The following is a 24,437-nucleotide window of genomic DNA, read 5'->3' on the forward strand; positions in this document are numbered from 1 at the left end:
GTGTGCATTTATGCTATTTCTTTACTTGAGTTTTTACAACGATTAAACATGTGTAATGATCACACGTACAAGAAGCACAACAAGGTTTTATTACCATGATCAAGTGAAGGTTTAGCTTTATTATAAAGTGATCATTTTCAATGTACATGTTTTGTGGACTAAGCCTGATGTTTTAAATATGTTCCATTGAATAAATTAGTGCCCATTTGTAAAATACACGGTTATTTTATAGTTTCTGCATTATATGTGTCATTATCATATATGTAGTATGTTGGATAAAACCTACCTAATGATTACAGCAGGAGAGTCCCACAGAAATGTGTTGTAGGTCTGTCTCAGAATTGGTGTCAGCTGCAAAAGCACAGAAATCTCCATATTACTTAAATTGTTCTATGTCATTTGGTTCAGTGGTTCTCATGTGTGAAATAATTGGGTTTATGAGCAAAAAAGAGGACCTCTGGTATTAAGGTCTCTAAGTTGATACTTGCACATAAAATAAATTACCTTTCACTTTTTATCTTTATTTAAAATCACATATTTTAAAATTGAGATAACATTTGCATTAAAAAATATGATGTCTCCATTAAAAATACAAGATCTAAGTGGTAAAAGGAATTGAATCCTTATTTTATTCACATATTAATGTCAAGAAGTCAATTATGTCCCCACCTAAAAGGGCAACAAGTGAATGCATAAGTCTGTAAGCTGAAGATATGTTTGACTTGGTTAAAGCAAAACTCTAAATGCAGCAAACTATCCAGAAATTCACAAGGAAATACCACTGAAATGTTATTGGTGAATGGAAGATGCATCCTTAACATTTCTATATGTGATTATAATAAATGTGATTTCCCAGGACACATGAATAAATGGTAGACCATAAAAAAAACTCACCACATTAAGGACTGTGCTTTGGAGGTTGACAGCGTCAGATGATGAGGCATTTGAAAGGTCAGAATTATAATCTTGTTTGAGAGTAAAATCCACAGTAACAGCTAATGATAAAAAAATATATAATATATTATCTGTATTGCTCCAGTACATTGATACAGTACAGTACAAAAACACAGTACATACATATGTCATTTAAAGAATGATTCAAGAATTGTGCAATTAAAAGAGATAGGTGGTAATCTGAAATCTAAACATTATAAGACATTAAAAGAAAGAGGGAACTGGTATATAATAAAGAAACTCAACATAAGGCTGTAAAGTGCGCCAAGAAGAAACAGAAATGAACCAAGAATATCCAAGTCAATAAGCTGTGACACCAAATATAAATATAATGGACAACTAGAATTTCTATCAAGTCATTTTTTTTTAGAATATTTATTTGGTCATTTTCCATAAGTACCAGGCCTATCTTGTAGATTGCAAGCTATGTGGAGCAGTACTGTCTTCTCCTGTATTAGCATGTTTACTAATTTTAGTTATTTTTTTTTTATATATGAAGCAGCATCATTGTGTATCCCTACTCAAATACATTTTTTATTTGCTTTTCACAACAGGAGACTGCTTGTTCACGTTGACCATATAGATAACATTGTGCTTATGCGCGTGAAGTTGTGCACAACACAGCACTAACTGGCTAAAATGCAAGTAAATAAAAAAAATAAAAAAAGTCATATGATCAGGGGACTGTCAGAAGAGACTTAGATACGAGGTAATCACAGAGGTAAAAAGTATATCAATATAACCATGTTTGCTGTGCAAAACTGGGGAATGGGTAATAAAGGGATTATCTATCTCTTTTTAAACAATAACAATTTAGAGTTGACTTTCCCTTTAAGACCGCTTCTGCTTAACCTCTCTGCCACTTAAAGCGTGGGGGAGTAAAATCATCATGATCTGATTGGGATGATTGACAGCCCCTGCTTGGGGCCAATTGCCAAGGTTAAATGTGGTAAGTGTATTTTGCCCACTCACAGCGAGGTCCAACGGACGTGTTCACGGTAGCGAATCATGTTCGACAGACCTTTAATACATGGAGCCCATTGTGTGTACAATGGTTCTAACAAGGTATTTCTGTTTCATATATGTCCAAATGTACAATGTCTCTTAAAACATAGCTCACCTTCTGGAATCAGAGTTAATTTGTCAACATAAATGTTCCTATTTTTGAATGTTTCTAAGCTATTCACAATGCTTTGTAGAACCACGGTTTTGCTGATAGCTACAGTTGAGGGAAAGTAAAGATCAGCTGAGGCTACAGTGAGACTGGAATCTTCCCTGTGAAGAATGGGAAAAGAGGTTATGTTATTAGCATCATAGTGTACATGGCAATCTGGAGAGCATAGGAAAAGGCTACATGCCACAATTATTTTTTTGTAGTTCACAAGATGAACTCCAACTAAATGATTGGCAAAATGTAACCAATAAGTAAATAGAAGTGTTCTGCATATTAATTTATATGGTGTTTACACCAGCAGATAGAGCAGAATCTATAGTATTGTAATTGTTATAAATGCAAACATACTACCTGCTATTTTGGTTGCTTGGTGTCATGTTTTTAAACTATTCTAATAATAAAAAAATTGGACACATAACTAACAGGGCCAAATGTTAGATCGAATGTTTCCATATGGTTATTAAGATAGATATAACTGAGAGGGATGATGGACAATGGTGACTCTTTCTCTATATTACGCCCTAGTTGTAATATGTAATATTTATTGTTGTTCTTATGGAAATATCAGTATGCATTTTAAATATAAAAATATATGCAAACATATATCTACAAAATTCAAACTAGACCTATGCCTAGGGCAGAAATACAAATTACATCTATACTATAATTGCATTTGTAATGTCCGTCGCCGTTGGCAGTTGTGCACGCATCCTCAATGGAATGTTGGCAGCACAAGGCAGCCAACAAAATTCACATGGATGCAGCGAAGCTGCATCCCGGTGGATTCCGAAAATGGCAGGGTGGTGAAAGAGAAGGTGGATTCTTTAACCACCCTGACATTTTTGGAATCCACCGGAATGCAGCATAATCAACCTCTTCTTTCTTCTTCCAGGAACAATCCGGCGTGGAGCGGAGGGTGGAGCTGAAGACGGATGGCCGCGGAGCTGAAGACCTGTGACCCTGGAACTGAAGACTGGCGATCCTGGAACTGAAGACCGGCGACCGCGGAGCCATGGAGCGTGGAGGATCCTCTTCTTCCGATCACCGCCATACACTGAATAGTGAATTCAAGGTACGCAATTAAAGATGGCGTCCCTTGAATTCCTATTGGCTGATTTGATTCTTCAAATTCAAATCAGCCAATAGGATGAGAGCTACTCAAATCCTATTGGCTGTTCAAATCAGCCAACAGGATGAGAGCTACTGAAATTCTATTGGCTACTAAAATCACTTTGAATTCACTATCCAGTGTACAGCGGCGATCGTACAAAGAGGATCCTCCATGCTCCATTGCTCTGCGGTCACCCGTCTTCAGCTCCGCGGTCATCTGTCTTCTGCTCTGTCCTCCGCCAGATTTTACTGGAAGAAGAAAGAAGAGGTTGCTGCTTGGAAGAAGACTTCACCGCATGGGAGAGGGCCTTCTCCGCCGTACTTCTGGAACGGTGAGTACCAACCTGGGGGTTAGAATTAGTTGTTTTTTTTTAGTTTTTTTTTTTTAATTAGATTAGGTTGGGCATTTTGTAAAAGAGCTAAATGCCCTTTTAGATACAATGCCCATACAAATGCCCTTTTCAGGGCTATGGATACTTTAGGTTTTTTAGTGTTAGGTTAATTTATTTTGGGGGGTTTGGTGGGTGGTGGGTTTTACTGTTGGGGGAGACTTAGAATTTTTGGTAACTGCAAAAGAACTGTTTAACTTAGGGCAATGCCCTACAAAAAGCCCCTTTAATGGCTATTGGTAGTTTAGCCTTAGATTGGGGGGGTTATTTTGTGGGGGCTTTTTTATTTTTTATAGGGATAAGGTTTTATTTTTATTTTGGGCGGGATTTAGACTTAGGTTTTTTTTTATTTATTTTTTGGGGTTTTTTTTTAGATTAGGGATGGGCAGCAAAAGAGCTGAATGCCCTTTTAAGGGCAATGCCCATACAAATGCCCTTTTCAGGGCAATGGATATTTTAGGTTTTTTAGTGTTAGGTTTATTTATTTTAGGGGGTTTGGTGGGTTTGTGGGTTTTACTGTTAGTGGGGACTTTTCTGAAAAAGAGCTGTTTAACTTAGGGCAATGCCCTACAAAAATCCCTTTTAAGGGCTATTGGTGGTTCAGCATTAGAGGGGAGCTTTTTAATTTTCATAGGGATTAGGTTTACATTTTTTATTTTTGATAATTTGTTTATATTTTTCTGTAGTTCAATTTTTTTTTATTAACAACACATAGACTGCCCTCTGGGCAGGCTTACCAACTATTATATAAATAATGTGGAAAATAAAATTATAATAAAAAATAGTATTTGCTTATAGTTATAAAAAATATGTATTATAAATAAGGGTAACTTTGTTTTTGTTTGTCTTTAGAGCTTATCACAGGTAAGGAGCACAGACATTAAACATACATTTTGCAGTGTAAGGGCGGGTTACCATAGCAACTAATTGATTTTCTAGAAATCCGACATCAGATAGAAGCTTTAACACAACTTTAGCTTACACTATACGAAAAGAGTGACTGCATGCACTGCACAAAATATTTCAATGGTAACGGTACTAAAATGGAGCCGCAAATTACTTTTAGCTGTTGGCCAGTTCAGTAGCTTACGGCTCCATTTGTAATGGCTCAATGGAAGCGAGCCCCTACGAAGACAATGTGGGGAATTTTATCATTATTTATTACATTTGATCAAATCTATATACAAGGACATGTACCTGAAGCTGGTTACAACTGGTTCCACCAACTGCTGACTTTTAAAGATATCCTTCAACTGTAACAGATAAGAAATCACAGATAATTGAATGTTATAATATCCTCTCTTTGTATAACACCTTGTCTGTTTGTTAGAACCCATAAGTGGCTCTACTAGAGCTCCTGTGTGAGTATTAGAGCATCTGTATTAAACCAATCTATGTGCATCACACAAATATTCAATAAAATAATATGAATAAATATTAATGTAAAATATATTAAATAGTGAAATATTATAATTATATTGCTTACAATCATCATAAACATTGAAGTCTGACATAGATGTAAATGAAATAGTTTGATAAATAACTTTTTAAATATCATGTCTATTGCAGCTGAGTCAATCACAGGTGAAGGTTACAAGAGCAAAGCGATTATTTTATTTTATTGGGTAAGAGTTGCTTAGCAACTAACTCCAAGATGCTATTTTTCTTCTAAAAACTGCCAAATTGCTGAAAACGAGATTAAGGTTAATTACGCCCTAACAAAATATTCATGCACTTGTAAAATGGAAGGGGGTATGTAAACCTAGTGAAAAACAAATCTGATACAGATTTACACCAGAAGTATGATTTAACACTTTATGTCTCACAGATACCAACAACAACAAAAAAATGCCCCAAGTATTCTATCTCCACTGGTTCACCAAAATCCAGTTCTGAAAAAAATGTAGCTGTCGAGTTTATATGGGGGTTTACAGGATTTTAATAGTATAGCATACAGATAGAATATTATTTTTACTGTGATTTTACCTGAGCCAGTAAAACGTTGGAATACAAAGTGGCTCTGATTCTAGTCTATAATTAATATCTATAATAACAACAGGGTAGATTGCATCTTGCAACCTAATTAGAAAAAATGTTTATAGAGAAAGAATAAAAAAATATTGCCGCCAATGTGCTCCATTTTCAGATGCAACTTGAGAGCCCTTGCTTGCTTATGTGAGTCTGCAACCATAGTTTAAGACAAAGTGATCCTAAGACTACTGCATCATAAACCCTTCCCCACCACAGACGTTGGCAGACTTAAATCATCATGCCTGCCAGCCCTAAATGTGGCTGGATATTTTCCCTAGCTGGGAAACTTGTCCCTCTGTTGTAATAAATTGGGGCCAATAGATAAAGTTTAAATACTGTATAATAATTTTCAATAAAGGTTTGTGCCTCTCACCGAGTCCTCTATGGCTTTAGAGATATTTTGGAAGGCTGTGCTTGTCTTATCTTCCAAGCTTGAGGTATAGGCCACATTTGTAAGTCCCATGGAGAGGTTGATGATGGTAAATGACATCCAGGTGTCTATGATAAGGAATATGAAGATGATATATTTTGTGAGAATTAAACATAATAGTACATTAATAAACATGTCTGAGGTGCTCATGATCCAAATAATTTTTCAACATTTGTATTATGGGATGTGTCAGAAGATTAAAGGGAACTCAAAGTTTAACTTTCATGATTCACAAAGAGCTTTCGATTAAAAAAAAAGTTTTAACTTTTCTTTTTACTTCTATTATCAAATGTACATCCATCTCTTGGTACTGGAAACTGTTTTTCCAATTGTATGCTCTATCTGAATCATGAAACGATTAGTTTTGACTAACTATATTTTGTATACTTTGCAATACTTAAAAAATATTTGGGATCTTCTAGCAGGTCTGTTCTTTTTTTCCACTCAATCTAATCACCACAAAATAGATTTCTCTAGATATAAAAAAGTGTGTGTGTATATATACAGTATATATATATATATATATATATATATATATATATATATATATATATTTATTTAAATTTTTATATATATATTTGTATGTATAAATATCTATGTGTATATATATATATATATATATATATATATATATACACACATATATATATACACACACAAATATATATATATATATATACATATACACACACACACACACACACACACTTTTTTGTGGGGGAACTCACTGTTACTGAGTACCACCACCTCTTCCATCTCATAACAGGTAATATTTGTAATTGCCATTAAAATCTACAGTATCTAGCTATCTATAAATATATCATCATTTTAGATTTTCACATTTCTATAGTTGCTATAAGTTATGTTTTGATACCTATTGCATATGCTCTAATTAACAAAAGAAAAAAGCATCAGTGGTGATATAGTTACATTTTGTTTCCATATGCAGACCTCCAAAATTATGAAATTTGCATTTTTTTTGTCTTTGTTTTCATGTAGGATTATCCCACTTTCAATAAATCTAAATTTAATTGCAGTACATATTTTATCATTTTAATTTTCATATATTCATAGTATTTTTTAATGTAGTAAATTAATATATAAAAGTATTAAATATATATTAAAATAATTAAATGGTCTGGCTAGTCAATATTATCAGTCTTTATTTTATTCAGATCAGAGAATGCTGAGAATGCTGCTTGGAACTTTAAACAAATACACTATTTTGCAATACAGTAAAGCATTTCCTCTTACTTTGAAACATCAGACTGTATGGTATGATGGAGAAGCTCACATTCCCTCTGGCAGCTAGAATTTGTTCCAGGGCTTGAATGTTGTTCAATAATGTTGAAGTGTTGAAAGGGAAGGTTGCATTTGTTTGTGTCCAACCGCTACTATTTCTGTAGATAAAGAAAGTTAGAAGCTCATGGTGGATAACTTAATTTGTCTCAGTCTTTTGCTATTAATGATTAGATATGTAGATTTGAAACATCTTTCTCTCTGTATAAATATATATTACACACAGTATATATATATATATATATATATATATATATATATATATATATATATATATATATATATATATATATATATATATATACATACACATGTTACTACATTGATTTAGATACAGGAGTATTGCTTTAAGCAATGATTATTTTATATTGGATCAACTATACATGTAAAAGAAGATAAATATAAAAGTATCATTGCTTTATGTAATACTCTATTTGTGAGTGTGTGTGTCTATATATATATATATATATATATATATATATATTCTGTTTGCCCATGGTATTGCTTCATTGTGATCTATGCTGGAAAGGAAAGAAGGGCGACTCCTAGTGCAAATCAGTGAGATATTCTTAACCCGTGGAACCACCCTGGGGCATAAGGGTACTCACGTTTAGAAAAGCACCCAATGGTGCAAATGACACAGACTGGACTATTATAGTTGCCCAGTGCACATAACCATTCGTTTTCCAGGTGTGTTAGCTCCAAGGTATCTTTAGTATGCAAAAGTATAACAGTACTGTTGTTTTTAACTATTGTACTATACTTTTGTACTTTTAAATATAAAAAAATATTTTTTTATAACCAAGCACTTTTTGGAGTCTCTTCGAAACGTTTGCTACTTTTGCATACCAAAGATATCTTGGAGCTAACACACCTGGGAGACGAATGGTTATGTGCACTGGGCAACTATAATAGTCCAGTCTGTGTCATTTGCACCATTGGGTGCTTTTCTAAACGTGAGTACCCTTATGCCCCAGGGTGGTTGCACGGGTTAAGAATATCTCACTGAGTCGCCCTTCTTTCCTTTCCATCATAGATTTCTGAATCCTGCATTGATTTTGGAAGGAGCAGCCCATCTCGGTGCACAGTTTGCTGGGACACTGCAAGTTCTCAGACCGTATTCCTAGGCATTATCTTTGCCTTCTCATATTGTGAGTATATTTTTATGAATATCGCTAGATCATACCATTGATTGGCTACACTAGGAGGCGCCCTTTTCTTTTTTTATTCTTTCATTATGATCTGTAACTATCAGTTAAAATATTTATATCTTTAAATCTTTGTAATGAGTGTGGGATCGGTTTTATAGAGCAGGCAATGCCGCACTTACATAAAACTGATGGTGGGTTCTCCTGCATTTGTGCCATTAAGAAGTTGTTTCAAGATATTTTCGATCTGGAGAGAGAATAGTAAGTTAGTATTGCTACACTATGCTGTTTAAAGCAAAATGAACATATGTTCTGTGCATTAGAATGACATGCTAAATGCATTCTGGTATCAGAAGATTACTTACGGAATAGCATAAATTAAAGGGATATACTAGGAAAACATATGAAATTAATGATTGTGCCACCTGAAATACTAATAGTACAAAAACTCTTTGGCGGAGCAGATTATTTTTGTGCTTTTTTTCTTAAATTAAATCAATATAAACTAATGTTTAACATTGGTTGAGCTCTAAAAGATTTTGCTAATTGATACTAAAACAAAGAAACATACCCAATCTTTTATCTGACTCTTCAGTGAATCCTGGGCAGATGAATTAAATGGACTCTTAATAAGAAAACTGACATTTATATTGGCAAGAGACAGACTGGAGATGTTTGAAGCTGTAAGAGACATAGAAAATACAACACTGTAATGAAACATGAGGCATAAATTAGAATATACAGTATACTAAATTTAAAGATGTATTTTAAATTGAGGTAAGAACCAAAAAACCCATCAGTTCTGCTCATATTTCCTCCTGGCTTCTATCATAGCTTTCATTTCAGTCTGGTATATGGAATCATTTCCCTTTGCATTGAAAGTTTAAACTCAAATCAAATAAAATTTGCACTTACACAGTTCTAGCTAACCATATAGCAGATGATTTGCAGATTGGTTATTTTTGGTTAACATTAACTCGCTTTAAGTTAGGCAGACTTCACAGGGTCAGAGCACACTGAGGGCCAGATTACAAGTGGAGCGCTAACAGTTACACGCAAGCAATAAGGGGTTTATCGCGTGCATTTGCATGTGTCTGGTTTTCCACTTGTATTACAAGTTGAAAGTAAACGCGATTGATTGAGCGCAGTCGCGATTTACTCTAGAATGATTACCTTATCCTCAGAGCTCTAGTTAACTCTTTCACGAAACAAAAAAGTGTCACAAAACACATGAAAATACATTACAAAGTACAGTTACACTTATAATAACACTATCTATTAAAAAATATTTACACACAATACTGCAGTTATAAGACAAATGTTTGTAAAAGTTTTTCTGTGGTCCCCATTGTTCAGAAACAGCAGACGTGCATAGCTTTGCCAATGGTTTTTGACAATTAGAAGGACAAACTTTGTTGCTATGAAGCTTACTCACTGTCTGATTGGATGCTTTTTGTTTCTAGCTGGTAGATGCCAATGCTGTTATTTGTAGTTGATTTAACAAAGATAAGCAAAGCCCGCACTATGTTATCCGTTGAAGCAGCAGTTTCACTGTTTTCAAATATAACTTGTGAATTAACAATCACAGATCCCTGGCTGTAAAATAAAATTGAGAAGTTCGGTTCATAAAGATTACAATTCTGAGTTTAACAATCTTAATCATTGATAATGATATCCTTATCTTTATTTCCTCTTTTTCCTTATGTGACACTTATTTTACACCAATATAGCCCCCATCATTACAGACTTTACATGTTGCTACTCAATTATATACAAACATTTCATTGATATTCATGTTAAGATCTTGATGTAGGCAATACAGATGAATACCTATATGTGTCTTTATTTAAACAACTGTTCTTATTACTTAAAATAATTGCCATTATTATTCTATTGTGTCATTTAGCCTCTCATTGTAATTAAACGCAATGCTCTACAGATCTTTTGTTTTTATTCCATATAACCCCCAAAACTCCTCATAATGACTTATGTGATCATTCTGTGCATCTCCTGAAGTGTTTCACTAATTTTCTCTTTTATACAGCCTGATAATTAAATATTCTTCTGCTTGGAGAGAAATGATAGTGCAGAATTATAGGGGCTGAACTCACTCAATCCTGTAAGGAAAAAGGGCGGAATTTGGAAGCCCCAGAGAGATTAGAGATGTCTCCCATACAGCTCTACGCTCAGTTGAGTTGCTCTAAAATGATCCTCCAGCAATGAGATGTCTCACAAGACTCATTACTTTCTATGGAGGGCATCTAATATCTTTGGGACTTCCAGGTTCCGCACTTTTTCTTATAGAATTCAGTGAGTTCAGACCCTGTGATGTCCGCACTATAATTTCTCTCCAAACAAGAGAATCTTTTATCATCGGTCCCATAGAAAGCAATGAAGCTCTCTGTTAAACTGTTAACTGACAAATACAAAATGCAAAAGTGCAAAGCTTAAATGTAATAAAACAATAAAATAAAAAAAGAATATAGTTGGAAGTGTAAAGTGATATAAAATACAAAGCACAAACAGTACATGCAACAAAACTCTCATGTCATTCAGTGTTATATTGTGCTGGTTTCTCCTCCACATAGAGTAATGCAGGGACGCCCTTTTGAGAAGTACGGAAAAATCTGCATTTTTAGAATCTACGCTATGGAATTTGGCGGTGCTATACAAATAAATGATAATAATAATAATCTTGGAGTGCTGAAGGATCATTTTACATCATCTTATCTGGGCGGAGAGCTTTAGAACATCGCGCCCATAGTTAAATTGCATTATATAAGCATTCTCACTACATTATAGCCATGATCTTCCCATAATGTTTTTTGCTATAATTAGTACTAATGTGTGCATTTGTTAGCGGATTGAACTTTGTATTTTGTTAAAAATACTGTAGGATACATTTTAATTACAGTAGTAATGGACTTTTCCAGATATGTTTTTGAAAATTTACAAATGCATGAATTCAGCGAACAGGGAATAAATTATTCCTCTATATTTGTGCTTAGAGTCATATTAAAGGGACATGAAATCCATAATTTTTCTTTCATGATTTAGGAAGAGAATACAATTTTAAACAACATTCCAATTTACTTATATATTTAATTTGCTTCATTCTTCAGATGTCCTTTGTTGAAGAAATAGCAATGCACATGGGTGAGCCAATCTCACAAGGTATCTATGTGCAGTCACCAATCAGCAGCTACTGAGCCTATGTAGATATGCTTTTCAACAAAGGATATCAAGAGAATGAAGCAAATTAGATAATAGAAGTAAATTGGAAAGTTGATTAAAATTGCATGATCTTTCTAAATCATGAAAGAAAGAAAAAATTGGGTTTCATGTCCCTTTAAGTAAGCTCTTTTCCTCTATATAATCTCTCCATGTAAATCACTTTTCTTTCATCTAATTAGCAAGAGTCCATGAGCTAGTGACATATGGGATATACATTCCTACCAGGAGGGGCAACGTTTCCCAAACCTCAAAATGCCTATAAATACACCCCTCACCACACCCACAATTCAGTTTTACAAACTTTGCCTCCCATGGAGGTGGTGAAGTAAGTTTGTGCTAGATTCTACGTTGATATGCGCTTCGCAGCAGGCTGGAGCCCGGTTTTCCTCTCAGAGTGCAGTGAATGTCAGAGGGATGTGAAGAGAGTATTACCTATTTGAAGTCAATGGTCTCCTTCTACGGGATCTATTTCATAGGTTCTCTGTTATCGGTCGTAGAGATTCATCTCTTACCTCCCTTTTCAGATCGACGATATACTCTTATATACCATTACCTCTACTGATTCTCGTTTCAGTACTGGTTTGGCTGTCTACTATATGTAGATGAGTGTCTTAGGGTAAGTAAGTCTTATTTTTGATGACACTCTAAGCCTTGGTTGGGCACTTTATATGTAAAGTTCTAAATATATGTGTTTAAACTTATATTTGCCTTGATTCAGGATAATCAGTATTCCTTATTTCAGACAGTCAGTTTCATTATTTGGGATAATGCATATGAAATATTTTTTTCTTACCTTAAAATTTTTTTTTCAATTGACTTTTTTTCCCTGTGGGCTGTTAGGCTCGCGGGGGCTGAAAATGCTTCAATTTATTGCGTCATTCTTGGCGCAGACTTTTTTGGCGCAAAAATGTTGTCATTTCTGGCACCCTAATTGACGCTGGAAGTTTGCGTATGGTTGCGTCATATTTGACGTTCAGACGTTTTTTTTGCGCCAAAATTGTGGGCGTTATTTTTTTCGGCGTCACAGGATGTGGCGTCATACTTGGCGCCAAAAAATATAGGCGTTGTACTTGGCGCCAATAATGTGGGCGTCATTCTTGTCTCCACCTTTTTTTCACATTATTTCAGTCTCATTTTTCATTGCTTCTGGTTGCTATAGGCTTGTTCATTTGGCATTTTTTCCCATTCCTGAAACTGTCATTTAAGGAATTTGATAATTTTGCTTTATATGTTGTTTTTTCTATTACATATTGCAAGATGTCTCAACATGACCCTGGATCAGAATCTACTTCTGGAAAGACGCTGCCTGATGCTGGTTCTACCAAAGTTAAGTGCATCTGTTGTAAACTTTTGGTAACTGTTGCTCCAACTGTTGTTTGTGATAACTATCATGATAAACTTTCTAATGCAGATTGTATTTCCATTAGTAATAATCCATTACCTGTTGTTGTTCCTTCAACATCTAATGTTCAGGATGTTCCTGTTAATGTTAAAGAATTTGTTTCTAAATCTATTAGGAAGGCTCTGTCTGTTATTCCTCCTTCCAGTAAACGTAAAAGGTCTTTTAAAACTTCTCATATTTCAGATGAATTTTTAGGTGACCGTCATCATTCTGACTTATCTGTTTCTGATGAGGATCTATCTGGCTCAGAAGATTCTGCCTCAGATATTGACACTGATAAATCTTCATATTTATTTAAGATGGAGTTTATTCGTTCTTTACTTAAAGAAGTGTTAATTGCATTAGATATGGAGGAGTCTAGTCCTCTTGATACTAAATCTACTAAGCGTTTAAATTCGGTTTTCAAACCTCATGTAGTTATTCCTGAAGTTTTTCCAGTTCCTGATGCTATTTCAGAAGTAATTTCTAGGGAATGGAATAGTCTGGGTACTTCATTTACTCCTTCTCAAAGGTTTAAGAAATTGTACCCTGTGCCATCTGATAGATTAGAGTTTTGGGATAAAATCCCTAAAGTTGATGGGGCTATTTCTACTCTTGCTAAGCGTACTACTATTCCTACGGCGTATAGTACTTCCTTTAAGGATCCTTTAGACAGGAAGATTGAATCATTTCTAAGGAGAGCTTATTTATGTTCAGGTAATCTTCTTAGACCTGCTATTTCTTTGGCTGATGTTGCTGCAGCTTCAACTTTCTGGTTGGAGGCTTTAGCGCAACAAGTGTCAGACCATAATGCTTATAGCATTGTTAAACTTCTTCAACATGCTAATAACTTTATTTGTGATGCCATTTTTGATATCATTAGAATTGATGTCAGGTATATGTCTTTAGCTATCTTAGCTAGAAGAGCTTTATGGCTTAAATCTTGGAATGCAGATATGACCTCTAAGTCAACTTTGCTTTCTCTTTCTTTCCAAGGTAATAAATTATTTGGTTAACAGTTGGATTCTATTATTTCAACTGTTACTGGGGGGAAAGGAACCTTTTTGCCTCAGGACAAAAAATCTAAAGGTAAATACAGGGCTGCTAATCGTTTTCGTTCCTTTCGTCAGAATAAAGAACAGAAGCCTGACCCTTCCCCTAAAGGAACGGTTTCCGTTTGGAAACCTTCTCCAGTCTGGAATAAATCCAAGCCTTTCAGAAAGTCAAAACCAGCTCCTAAATCCGCATGAAGGTGCGGCCCTCATTCCAGCACAGCTGGTAGGGGGCAGGTTACGATTTTTCAAAGATATTTGGATCAATTCGATTCACAGTCTTTGGATTCAGAACATTGTTTCTCAAGGATACAGAATAGGTTTCAAGACCTCCTGTGAGAAGATGTTTTCTCTCTCGCATTCCAGTAAACCCAGTGAAAGCTCAGGCATTTTTGAAATGTGTTTCAGATCTAGAGTTGGCTGGGGTAATTGTACCAGTTCCAGTTCTGGAACGGGGGCTGGGGTTTTATTCAAATCTATTTATTGTACCAAAGAAGGAGAATTCCTTCAGACCAGTTCTGGATCTAAAAATATTGAATCGTTATGTAAGAATACCAACATTCAAAATGGTGACTATAAGGACTATTCTGCCTTTTGTTCAGCAAGGGCATTATATGTCCACAATAGATTTACAGGATGCATATCTTCATATTCCGATTCATCCAGATCACTATCAGTTTCTGAGATTCTCTTTTCTAGACAAGCATTACCAGTTTGTTGCCCTTCCGTTTGGCCTAGCAACAGCTCCAAGGCTCTTTTCAAAGGTTCTCGGTGCCCTTCTCTCTGTAATCAGAGAACAGGGTATTGCGGTATTTCCTTATTTGGACGATATCTTGGTACTTGCTCAGTCTTTACATTCTGCAGAATCTCATACGAATCAACTTGTGTTGTTTCTTCAAAATCATGGTTGGAGGATCAATTTACCAAAGAGTTCTTTGATTCCTCAGACAAAGGTAACCTTTTTGGGCTTTCAAATAGATTCAGTGTCCATGACTTTGTCTCTAACAGAAAAGAGACGTCTGAAGTTGGTTTCAGCTTGTCAAATCATTCCCTTCGGTAGCTTTTTGCATGGAAATTCTAGGTCTCATAACTGCTGCATCGGACGCGATCCCCTTTGCTCGTTTTCACATGAGACCTCTTCAGCTTTGTATGCTGAACCAGTGGTGCAGGGATTATACAAGGATATCACAAATAATATCCTTAAATCCCAATGTTCGTTCTTCTCTGACTTGGTGGTTGGACCACCATCGTTTAATTCAAGGGGCCTCTTTTGTTCGCCCAACCTGGACTTTGATCTCAACAGATGCGAGTCTTTCAGGTTGGGGAGCTGTATGGGGATCTCTGACAGTGCAGGGAGTTTGGGAATCTCAGGAGGCGAGATTACCAATCAATATTTTGGAACTCCGTGCGATTTTCAGAGCTCTTCAGTTCTGGCCTCTTCTGAAGAGAGAGTCGTTTATTTGTTTTCAGACGGACAATGTCACAACCGTGGCGTATGTCAATCATCAAGGTGGGACTCACAGTCCTCAAGCTATGAAAGAAGTATCTCGGATACTTGTATGGGCGGAATCCAGCTCCTGTCTAATTTCTGCGGTTCACATCCCAGGTGTAGACAATTGGGAAGCGGATTATCTCAGTCGCCAGTCGTTACATCCGGGCGAATGGTCTCTTCACCCAGAGGTATTTCTTCAGATTGTTCAAATCTGGGGACTTCCAGAAATAGATCTGATGGCCTCTCATCTAAACAAGAAACGTCCCAGGTATCTGTCCAGATCCAGGGATCCTCAGGCGGAAGCAGTGGACCCGTTGTCGCTTCCTTGAAATTTTCATCCTGCCTATATCTTTCCGCCTCTAGTTCTTCTTCCAAGAGTGATTTCCAAAATTCTAATGGAACGTTCGTTTGTACTGCTGGTAGCTCCAGCATGGCCTCACAGGTTTTGGTATGTGGATCTCATTCGGATCGCCAGTTGCCAACCTTGGACACTTCCGTTAAGACCAGACCTTCTATCTCAAGGCCCATTTTTCCATCAGGATCTCAAATCATTAAATTTGAAGGTATGGAAATTGAACGCTTGATTCTTAGTCATAGAGGTTTCTCTGACTCAGTAATTAATACTATGTTACAGGCTCGTAAATTTGTGTCTAGGAAGATTTATTATCGAGTCTGGAAGACTTACATTTCTTGGTGTTCTTCTCATAAGTTCTCCTGGCATTCTTTTAGAATTCCTAGAATTTTACAGTTTCTTCAGGATGGTTTGGATAAAGGTTTATCTGCAAGTTCTTTGAAATGACAAATCTCTGCTCTTTCTGTTCTTTTTCACAGAAAGATTGCTAATCTTCCTGATATTCATTGTTTTGTGCAGGCTTTAGTTCGTATCAAGCCTGTCATTAAGTCAATCTCTCCTCCTTGGAGTCTTAATTTGGTTCTGAGGGCTTTACAGGCTCCTCCGTTTGAACCTATGCATTCTCTGGATATTAAATTACTTTCTTGGAAAGTTTTGTTCCTTTTGGCCATCTCTTCTGCTAGAAGAGTTTCTGAGTTATCTGCTCTTTCTTGTGAATCTCCTTTTCTGATTTTTCATCAGGATAAGGCGGTGTTGCGGACTTCATTTCAATTTTTACCTAAGGTTGTGAATTCTAACAACATTAGTAGAGAAATTGTTGTCCCTTCATTGTGCCCTAATCCTAAGAATTCAAAGGAGAGATCTTTACATTCTTTGGATGTAGTAAGAGCTTTGAAATATTATGTTGAAGCGACTAAAGATTTTAGAAAAACTTCTAGTCTATTTGTTATCTTTTCTGGTTCCAGGAAAGGTCAGAAAGCTTCTGCCATTTCTTTGGCGTCTTGGTTAAAGTCTTTGATTCATCATGCTTATGTGGAGTCGGGGAAGTCCCCGCCTCAAAGGATTACGGCTCATTCTACTAGGTCAGTTTCTACTTCCTGGGCTTTTAGGAATGAAGCTGTTGATCAGATTTGCAAAGCAGCAACTTGGTCTTCTTTGCATACTTTTACTAAATTCTACCATTTTGATGTTTTCTCTTCTTCTGAAGCAGTTTTTGGTAGAAAAGTACTTCAGGCAGCTGTTTCAGTTTGATTCTTCTGTTTATGATTTCAGTTTTTTTCGTTATTTGGATTAAAACTTTTGATTTGGGTTGTGGATTATTTTTTCAGCGGAATTGGCTGTCTTTATTTTATCCCTCCCTCTCTAGTGACTCTTGCGTGGAAGTTCCACATCTTGGGTATCTGCTATCCCATACGTCACTAGCTCATGGACTCTTGCTAATTACATGAAAGAAAACATAATTTATGTAAGAACTTACCTGATAAATTCATTTCTTTCATATTAGCAAGAGTCCATGAGACCCACCCTTTTTGTGGTGGTTATGATTTTTTTGTATAAAGCACAATTATTCCAATTCCTTATTTTTGATGCTTTCGCTCCTTTCTTATCACCCCACTTCTTGGCTATTCGTTAAACTGAATTGTGGGTGTGGTGAGGGGTGTATTTATAGGCATTTTGAGGTTTGGGAAACTTTGCCCCTCCTGGTAGGAATGTATATCCCATACGTCACTAGCTCATGGACTCTTGCTAATATGAAAGAAATGAATTTATCAGGTAAGTTCTTACATAAATTATGTTTTTATTGCTCCTTTTTATATCTATATAAATTAAAACTTTAACATTTATCCATATAATCACTGTCATGTAACGTCTTTCTATGAGGCCTCCCATTATTTCAATAAAGAATCAAAATTAAATCTTCTATTGCATTTAGAAGGAAATAAAATGGCAAAACAAAATGCTCTAACAAGAAAGCATTTTATTATTGCTCTGTTGCTTGTATACAAGGGGTTTAAACACATAGATAAAGTAAGTTCCAGAGCAACAATGCAATATTGGGAGCTATTTGAGCATTAGTGAGTAGTGCATTGCTCCTCCTAAACCTATCTAGGCATGATTTTTTTGTTGTTGTTGTTTTTTTAACAAAGAATACCAAAATAACAAGACCATTTTGATAAAAGTAAATTGAAAAGTCTGTTAAAATAAAATCACTATGTTCCTTTCACTTCTTCAGGCAATTGTACTGCTACCTATAAACCATCCAATGATCAAACTGCCACACACACTTACCTAAATCCTATTACATTTATAACTTACCTAAATCCTATTACATTTATATCTTTAAAATTCGTAAATTTTTCTTTGTAAATTGGTCTGAGCTGTAAAAAAAAAAAAGAAAGAAAAAAGAAATCTGAAATCAATGCTTTAAAATGAACACAGCCTTAGATACATGAATGTAGTGTTATTATCATTATATTACATATTAATATAAGGAAGTCATAAATTTCAACAAAACACACAAATTAAAAGTCAAACAAAAAAAAAATTCTACTAAAGCATCAATATTTAATCAAGAACGTTGCTCCTAAATCCAAGCACACTGACCAATCAAAGCTCCCAATCACCTAGATTACGAGTTTTGCGCTAAACCGGGTGCGTAAAGAATGCAAAAAAATGTGCGGTATCGCACTTTCCATAGCGCTGCCATTGCGAGTTACTGAAAAACCTCCTTGTGTTGTGCGTTATGGTGCGTTAAGCCAAGGGCTGAGTTTACATGCTCGTGCACGCTTTCCCCCATAGACATCAATGGGGAGAAAGTTTAAGAAAAAACTAACACCTGCGATCGCAGAATGGCAAGTTGCCGTAACGCAACATTATTTATGTCTATGGGGAAAAACCTAACACCCTAACATAAAGCCCTAGTCTTAAATAACCCTAATCCGCCGCCCCCGGCATCGCCGCCACTAAATAAAGTGATTAACCCCTAAACCACCGCTCCTTGACATAACAGACACTAAATAAAGTGATTTACCCCTAATCCGCCGCCCCCCAACATCTCTGACACTAAATAAACCGATTAACCCCAAAACCGCCACATCACCAACACTATAATAAAGTATTAACCCCTAAACCTCTAGCCCCCCACATCGCAACTAATAAACTAAACCCCTAATAAACTATTAACCCCTAAACCGCCATCCTCCTGCATCACAAATACTATATTAAACCTATTAACCCCCAATCTGCCGCCCACCCACATCACAGACACTAAAATAAACCTATGCTAAATGCCCTTTTAAGGGCAATGCCAATACAAATGCTCTTTAGGGGCAATGGGTAGCTTAGGTTTTATTTTATGTAGGTTTTTTATTTTGGGGGGGTTGGTTGTGTGGGGGTTTTACTGTTGGGGGGACTTTGTAATTTTTTGTCAGTAAAAGAGCTGTTTAACTTAGGGCAATGCCCTACAAAAGGCCCTTTTAAGGGCTATTGGTAGTTTATTGTAGGTTAGGGGGTATTTTTATATGGGGGGCTTTTTTATTTTTATAGGGCTATTACATTAGGTGCAATTGTTTTTATTTTTGATAATTTGTTTATTATTTTTTGTAATCTTAGAGTTTTTTATTTTTAGTAATATTATTGTTTATTATATTTTGTAATGTTAGATTTTTTTTTTTTCGTAGTATTAGTTTTTTTTTATATTTGTAATTTAGGATTTTAATTTTTTCGTAGTGTTAGGTTTTTTTAATCATGTAATTTAGTTTTTTTTATTTTATTAGAATAGTTATGTTAGGTTAATTTATAGTTTAATCTTAGTTTTTTTTATTTTACAGGTAAGTTTTTATTTGTTTTAAGATAGTTATATTGTAACTTTTAATTTAAAGTTAGGGGGGTGTTTAGGGGTTAATAGTTTAATTTAGTGTTTTGCGATGTGAGGGGCCAGAGGTTTAGGGGTTAATAGGTTTAGTTTATTAGTTGCGATGTAGGGGGGCTGGCAATTAGGGGTTAATAGGTTTATATAGTGTTGGCAATGTGGGGGGTTGGAGGTTTAGGGGTTAATAAATTTAGGCAGTGACGTGCACGGAGCGGGCCGCACAGCCCTGGAACAAACAAAGTTTGCAACAGAATGGAAACATTTGGTAACTAACTTGATAGTTCAATAACATAACCAAGCGGTTTGGATACACAATTGCTGCTTCTTTGCTCGAGGAATTTTACCCCTCTGAGAAAGTTATTACATGGCGCTTGGTTCATCAGGCATATGTGACACCTGTACTCTGGACAGTGTGTAATATTTGTACTACAAGTTCGGAGGATATACATTTCATTACCTGCTATGTGGTCTATTATGTGTATCATGATATTATTTAACCCCTTAATGACCACAGCACTTTTCCATTTTCTGTCCGTTTGGGACCAAGGCTATTTTTACATTTTTGCGGTGTTTGTGTTTAGCTGTAATTTTCCTCTTGCTCATTTACTGTACCCACACATATTATATACCGTTTTTCTCGCCATTAAATGGACTTTCCAAAGATACCATTATTTTCATCATATCTTATAATTTATTATAAAAAAAATTATAAAATATGAGAAAAAAATGGAAAAAAAAACTCTTTTTCTAACTTTGACCCCCACCCATGTTAAATAGTTTCTAAATTTTGTCCTGAGTTTAGAAATACCCAATGTTTACATGTTCTTTGCTTTTTTTGCAAGTTATAGGGCCATAAATACAAGTAGCACTTTGCTATTTCCAAACCATTTTATTCAAGATTAGCGCTAGTTACATTGAGACACTGATATCTTTCAGGAATCCCTGAATATCCCTTGACATGTATATATTTTTTTTTAGAAGACATCCCAAAGTATTGATCTAGGCCAATTTTGGTATATTTCATGCCACCATTTCACCGCCAAATGCGATCAAATTCAAAAAATCGTTCACTTTTTCACAAACTTTCGGTTTCTCACTGAAATTATTTACAAACAGCTTGTGCAATTATGGCATAAATGGTTGTAAATTTTTCTCTGGGATCCCCTTTGTTCAGAAATAGCAGACATATATGGCTTTGGCATTGCTTTTTGGTAATTAGAAGGCCGCTAAATGCCGCTGCGCACCACACGTGTATTATGCCCAGCAGTGCAGGGGTTAATTAGGGAGCTTGTAGGGTTAATTTTAGCTTTAGTGTAGTGTAGCAGACAACCCAAAGTATTGATCTAGGCCCATTTTGGTATATTGCATGCCACCATTTTACCGCCAAATGCGATCAAATAAAAAAAAAAACTTTGAATTTTTCACAATTTTAGGTTTCTCACTGAAATGATTTACAAACAGCTTGTGCAATTATGGCACAAATGGTTGTAAATGCTTCTCTGGGATCCCCTTTGTTCAGAAATAGCAGACATATATGACTTTGGCGTTGCTTTCTGGTAATTAGAAGGCCGCTAAATACTGCTGCGCATCACACGTGTATTATGGCTAGCAGTGAAGGGGTTAATTATGTAGTTTGTAGGGAGCTTGCAGGGTTAATTTTAGCTTTAGTGTAGAGATCAGCCTCCCACCTGACACATCAGACCCCCTGATCCCTCCCAAACAGCTCCCTTCCCTCCCCCACAATTGTCCCCGCCATCTTAAGTACTGGCAGAAAGTCTGCCAGTACTAAAATAAAAGGTTTTTTTTATTTTTTATAGCATATTTACATATGCTGTGGTGTAGCATCCCCCCTTAGCCCCCAACCTCCCTGATGCCCCCAAAACAGCTCTCTAATCCTCCCCATCTGCCTTATTGGGGGCCATCTTGGGTACTGGCAGCTGTCGGCCAGTACCTATTTTGCAAAATAAAAAGTTTTTTTTTTGTTTTTATTTTTATTTTCTGTAGTGTAGCTTCCCCCCCCCCACAGACCAACCCCCACCACCTGCCTGATCTTTTTTTTCCAACTTTTTTTTCGCCTTTTCTGTCAATTTTACTGCTGCTTTTTCTGTAGTGCAGCGGTTCCCACCCGCTCCCTCCCCGTGCACGCGCCCGCCCCCACGCGCCCGTGTGCGCCCCCAGGCATCCCCGCCCCCGATCCCGCCCCCCTCAGCATCATCCAGGGCCATTGATGGCCGCCACCCGCCTCCCACACCGGCTCCCACCCACCAACGAACCTAGCCGTTAATGTCCGGTGCAGAGAGGGCCACTGAGTGGCTCTCTCTGCATCGGATGGCTAAAAATGGTTATTGCAGGATGCCTCGATATCGAGGCATCACTGCAATAACCGGAAAGCAGCTGGAAGCGAGCAGGATCGCTTCCAGCTGCTTTCCACACCGAGGACGTGCAGGGTACGTCCTCAGGCGTTAACTGCCTTTTTTTTTTGAGGACGTACCCTGCACGTCCTCGGTCGTTAAGGGGTTAACATATGCATATATTACTTGCCTTTTTGTTTCCTTTGCAATAACGCTGCATTTGACTGAAATTATTAATCCTATTGGTAAGATTGTCACCTTGTATCTAGGAAGACCAAGCATAGATCCTAAATAGTTATTTTCAAGACACCATATCCTTCCTAAATGTTAGGGGTGCCCTCTGAAATAGGTGTTGCTTGGTTTCCCGTAGGTTTCAATTACCAATTTTCAGTCATATTTTACCTATGCACTTAACATCCAAAGCATATATGTTTATAACACTCTTTAGCACTTTTTAACATGGTTTGTGTTCATTATCCGTTTTAGCAAGCATAGATCCTCAATGATTAACATGTTGGCCGATTAGTGCAGTTTCTGCACTGCCATCCTCTGTTAGAGGTGTTGTTTGTAGATTCAGGTATTAACCCCTTAATGACTGAGGACTCTGTGGCCCTCTCTGCACCGGAGATTGTTGGCTTACCGCGTTGGTGGGTGGGAGGCTGGTGGGAGGAGGGTGGTGGCCATCGATGGCCTTGGCGACGTGCAGGAGGGGCGGGATCGTGGGCGTGGGCGATCGGGGGCGCGCACTGACGCGCGCGCGTGCACGGAAGGGCGGGGGCGGGCGCGTGCACGGGGAGGGAGCGGGTGGGAACCGCTACACTACAGAATAAAGTAAAAAAAAAAGCATAAAAAAGGGAATAAAAGTTTTTTATTTATTAATCAATTAAGGTGTTGGGGTTTGTCTGTTAGGGGGGGTGAATCTACACTACAGAATTTCTATTTTTGTTTTAAAAAAACACGTTTTTTTCTTGAAACTGGGTACTGGCAGACAGCTGCCAGTACCCAAGATGGAACCCAATAATGCAGAGGGGGAGGGTAAGAGAGCTGTTTTGGGGGTGGATCAGGGAGGTTGGGGGCTAAGGGGGGATTCTACAAAGCAGCATATGTAAATATGCTAAAAAAAAAAAAAGAACAAATTAAAAAAACCTTTTATTTTAGTACTGGCAGACTTTCTGCCAGTACTTAAGATGGCGGGGACAATTGTGGGGTGGGGGAGGGAAGGGAGCTGTTTGGGAGGGATCAGGGGGTCTGATGTGTCAGGTGGGAGGCTGATCTCTACACTAAAGCTAAAATTAACCCTGCAAGCTCCCTACAAACTACCTAATTAACCCCTTCACTGCTAGCCATAATATACGTGTGATGCGCAGCAGCATTTAGCGGCCTTCTAATTACCAAAAAGCAACGCCGAAGTCATATATGTCTGCTATTTCTGAACAAAGGGGATCCCAGAAAAGCATTTACAACCATTTGTGCCATAATTGCATAAGCTGTTTGTAAATAATTTCAGTGAGAAACCTAAAATTGTGAAAAATTTAACGTTTTTTTAAATTTGATCGCATATGGTGGTGAAATGGTGGCATGAAATATACCAAAATGGGCCTAGATCAATACTTGGGGTTGTCTAATACACTACACTAAAGCTAAAATTAACCATACAAGCTCCCTACATGCTCCCTAATTAACCCCTTCACTGCTGGGCATAAAACACGTGTGGTGCGCAGTGGCATTTAGCAGCCTTCTAATTACCAAAAAGCAACGCCAAAGCCATATATGTCTGCTATTTATGAACAAAGGGGATCCCAGAGAAGAATTTACAACCATTTATGCCATAATTGCACAAGTTGTTTGTAAATAATTTCAGTGAGAAACCTAAAGTTTGTGAAAAAATTTGTGAAAAAGTGAACAATTTTTTTTATTTGATCGCATTTGGCGGTGAAATGGTGGCATGAAATATACCAAAATGGGCCTAGATCAATACTTTGGGATGTCTTCTAAAAAAAAATATATACATGTCAATGGATATTCAGGGATTCCTGAAAGATATCAGTGTCCCAATGTAACTAGCACTCATTTTGAAAAAAAGTGGTTTGGAAATAGCAAAGTGCTACTTGTATTTATGGACCTATAACTTGCAAAAAAAGCAAAGAACATGTAAACATTGGGTATTTC

The 24,437-nt window shown here is 36.7% G+C and overlaps 1 protein-coding gene across 2 annotated transcripts in view; it reads right to left on the reverse strand.

Moving 5' to 3' along the window:
- LOC128663188 (serine-rich adhesin for platelets-like) overlaps nucleotides 1-24,437 on the reverse strand; it is a 69,292-nt gene that overhangs the window by 10,682 nt on the left and 34,173 nt on the right. The window contains exons 5-14 of one of the 2 annotated variants that reach the window (XM_053717394.1): nucleotides 18,363-18,424; nucleotides 9,971-10,131; nucleotides 9,107-9,216; nucleotides 8,718-8,782; nucleotides 7,343-7,488; nucleotides 6,032-6,156; nucleotides 4,825-4,880; nucleotides 2,075-2,229; nucleotides 895-995; nucleotides 287-351 (exon numbers count right to left, since the gene is read on the reverse strand). In XM_053717394.1, the coding sequence (XP_053573369.1) occupies nucleotides 287-351; nucleotides 895-995; nucleotides 2,075-2,229; nucleotides 4,825-4,880; nucleotides 6,032-6,156; nucleotides 7,343-7,488; nucleotides 8,718-8,782; nucleotides 9,107-9,216; nucleotides 9,971-10,131; nucleotides 18,363-18,424 (1,046 nt within the window). The remainder of the gene's footprint in view (nucleotides 1-286; nucleotides 352-894; nucleotides 996-2,074; nucleotides 2,230-4,824; nucleotides 4,881-6,031; nucleotides 6,157-7,342; nucleotides 7,489-8,717; nucleotides 8,783-9,106; nucleotides 9,217-9,970; nucleotides 10,132-18,362; nucleotides 18,425-24,437) is intronic. The other variant, XM_053717395.1, reaches the window with a different exon arrangement.

The sequence above is a fragment of the Bombina bombina genome, chromosome 6, assembly GCF_027579735.1.
Source record: "Bombina bombina isolate aBomBom1 chromosome 6, aBomBom1.pri, whole genome shotgun sequence".
Taxonomy (NCBI): domain Eukaryota; kingdom Metazoa; phylum Chordata; class Amphibia; order Anura; family Bombinatoridae; genus Bombina; species Bombina bombina.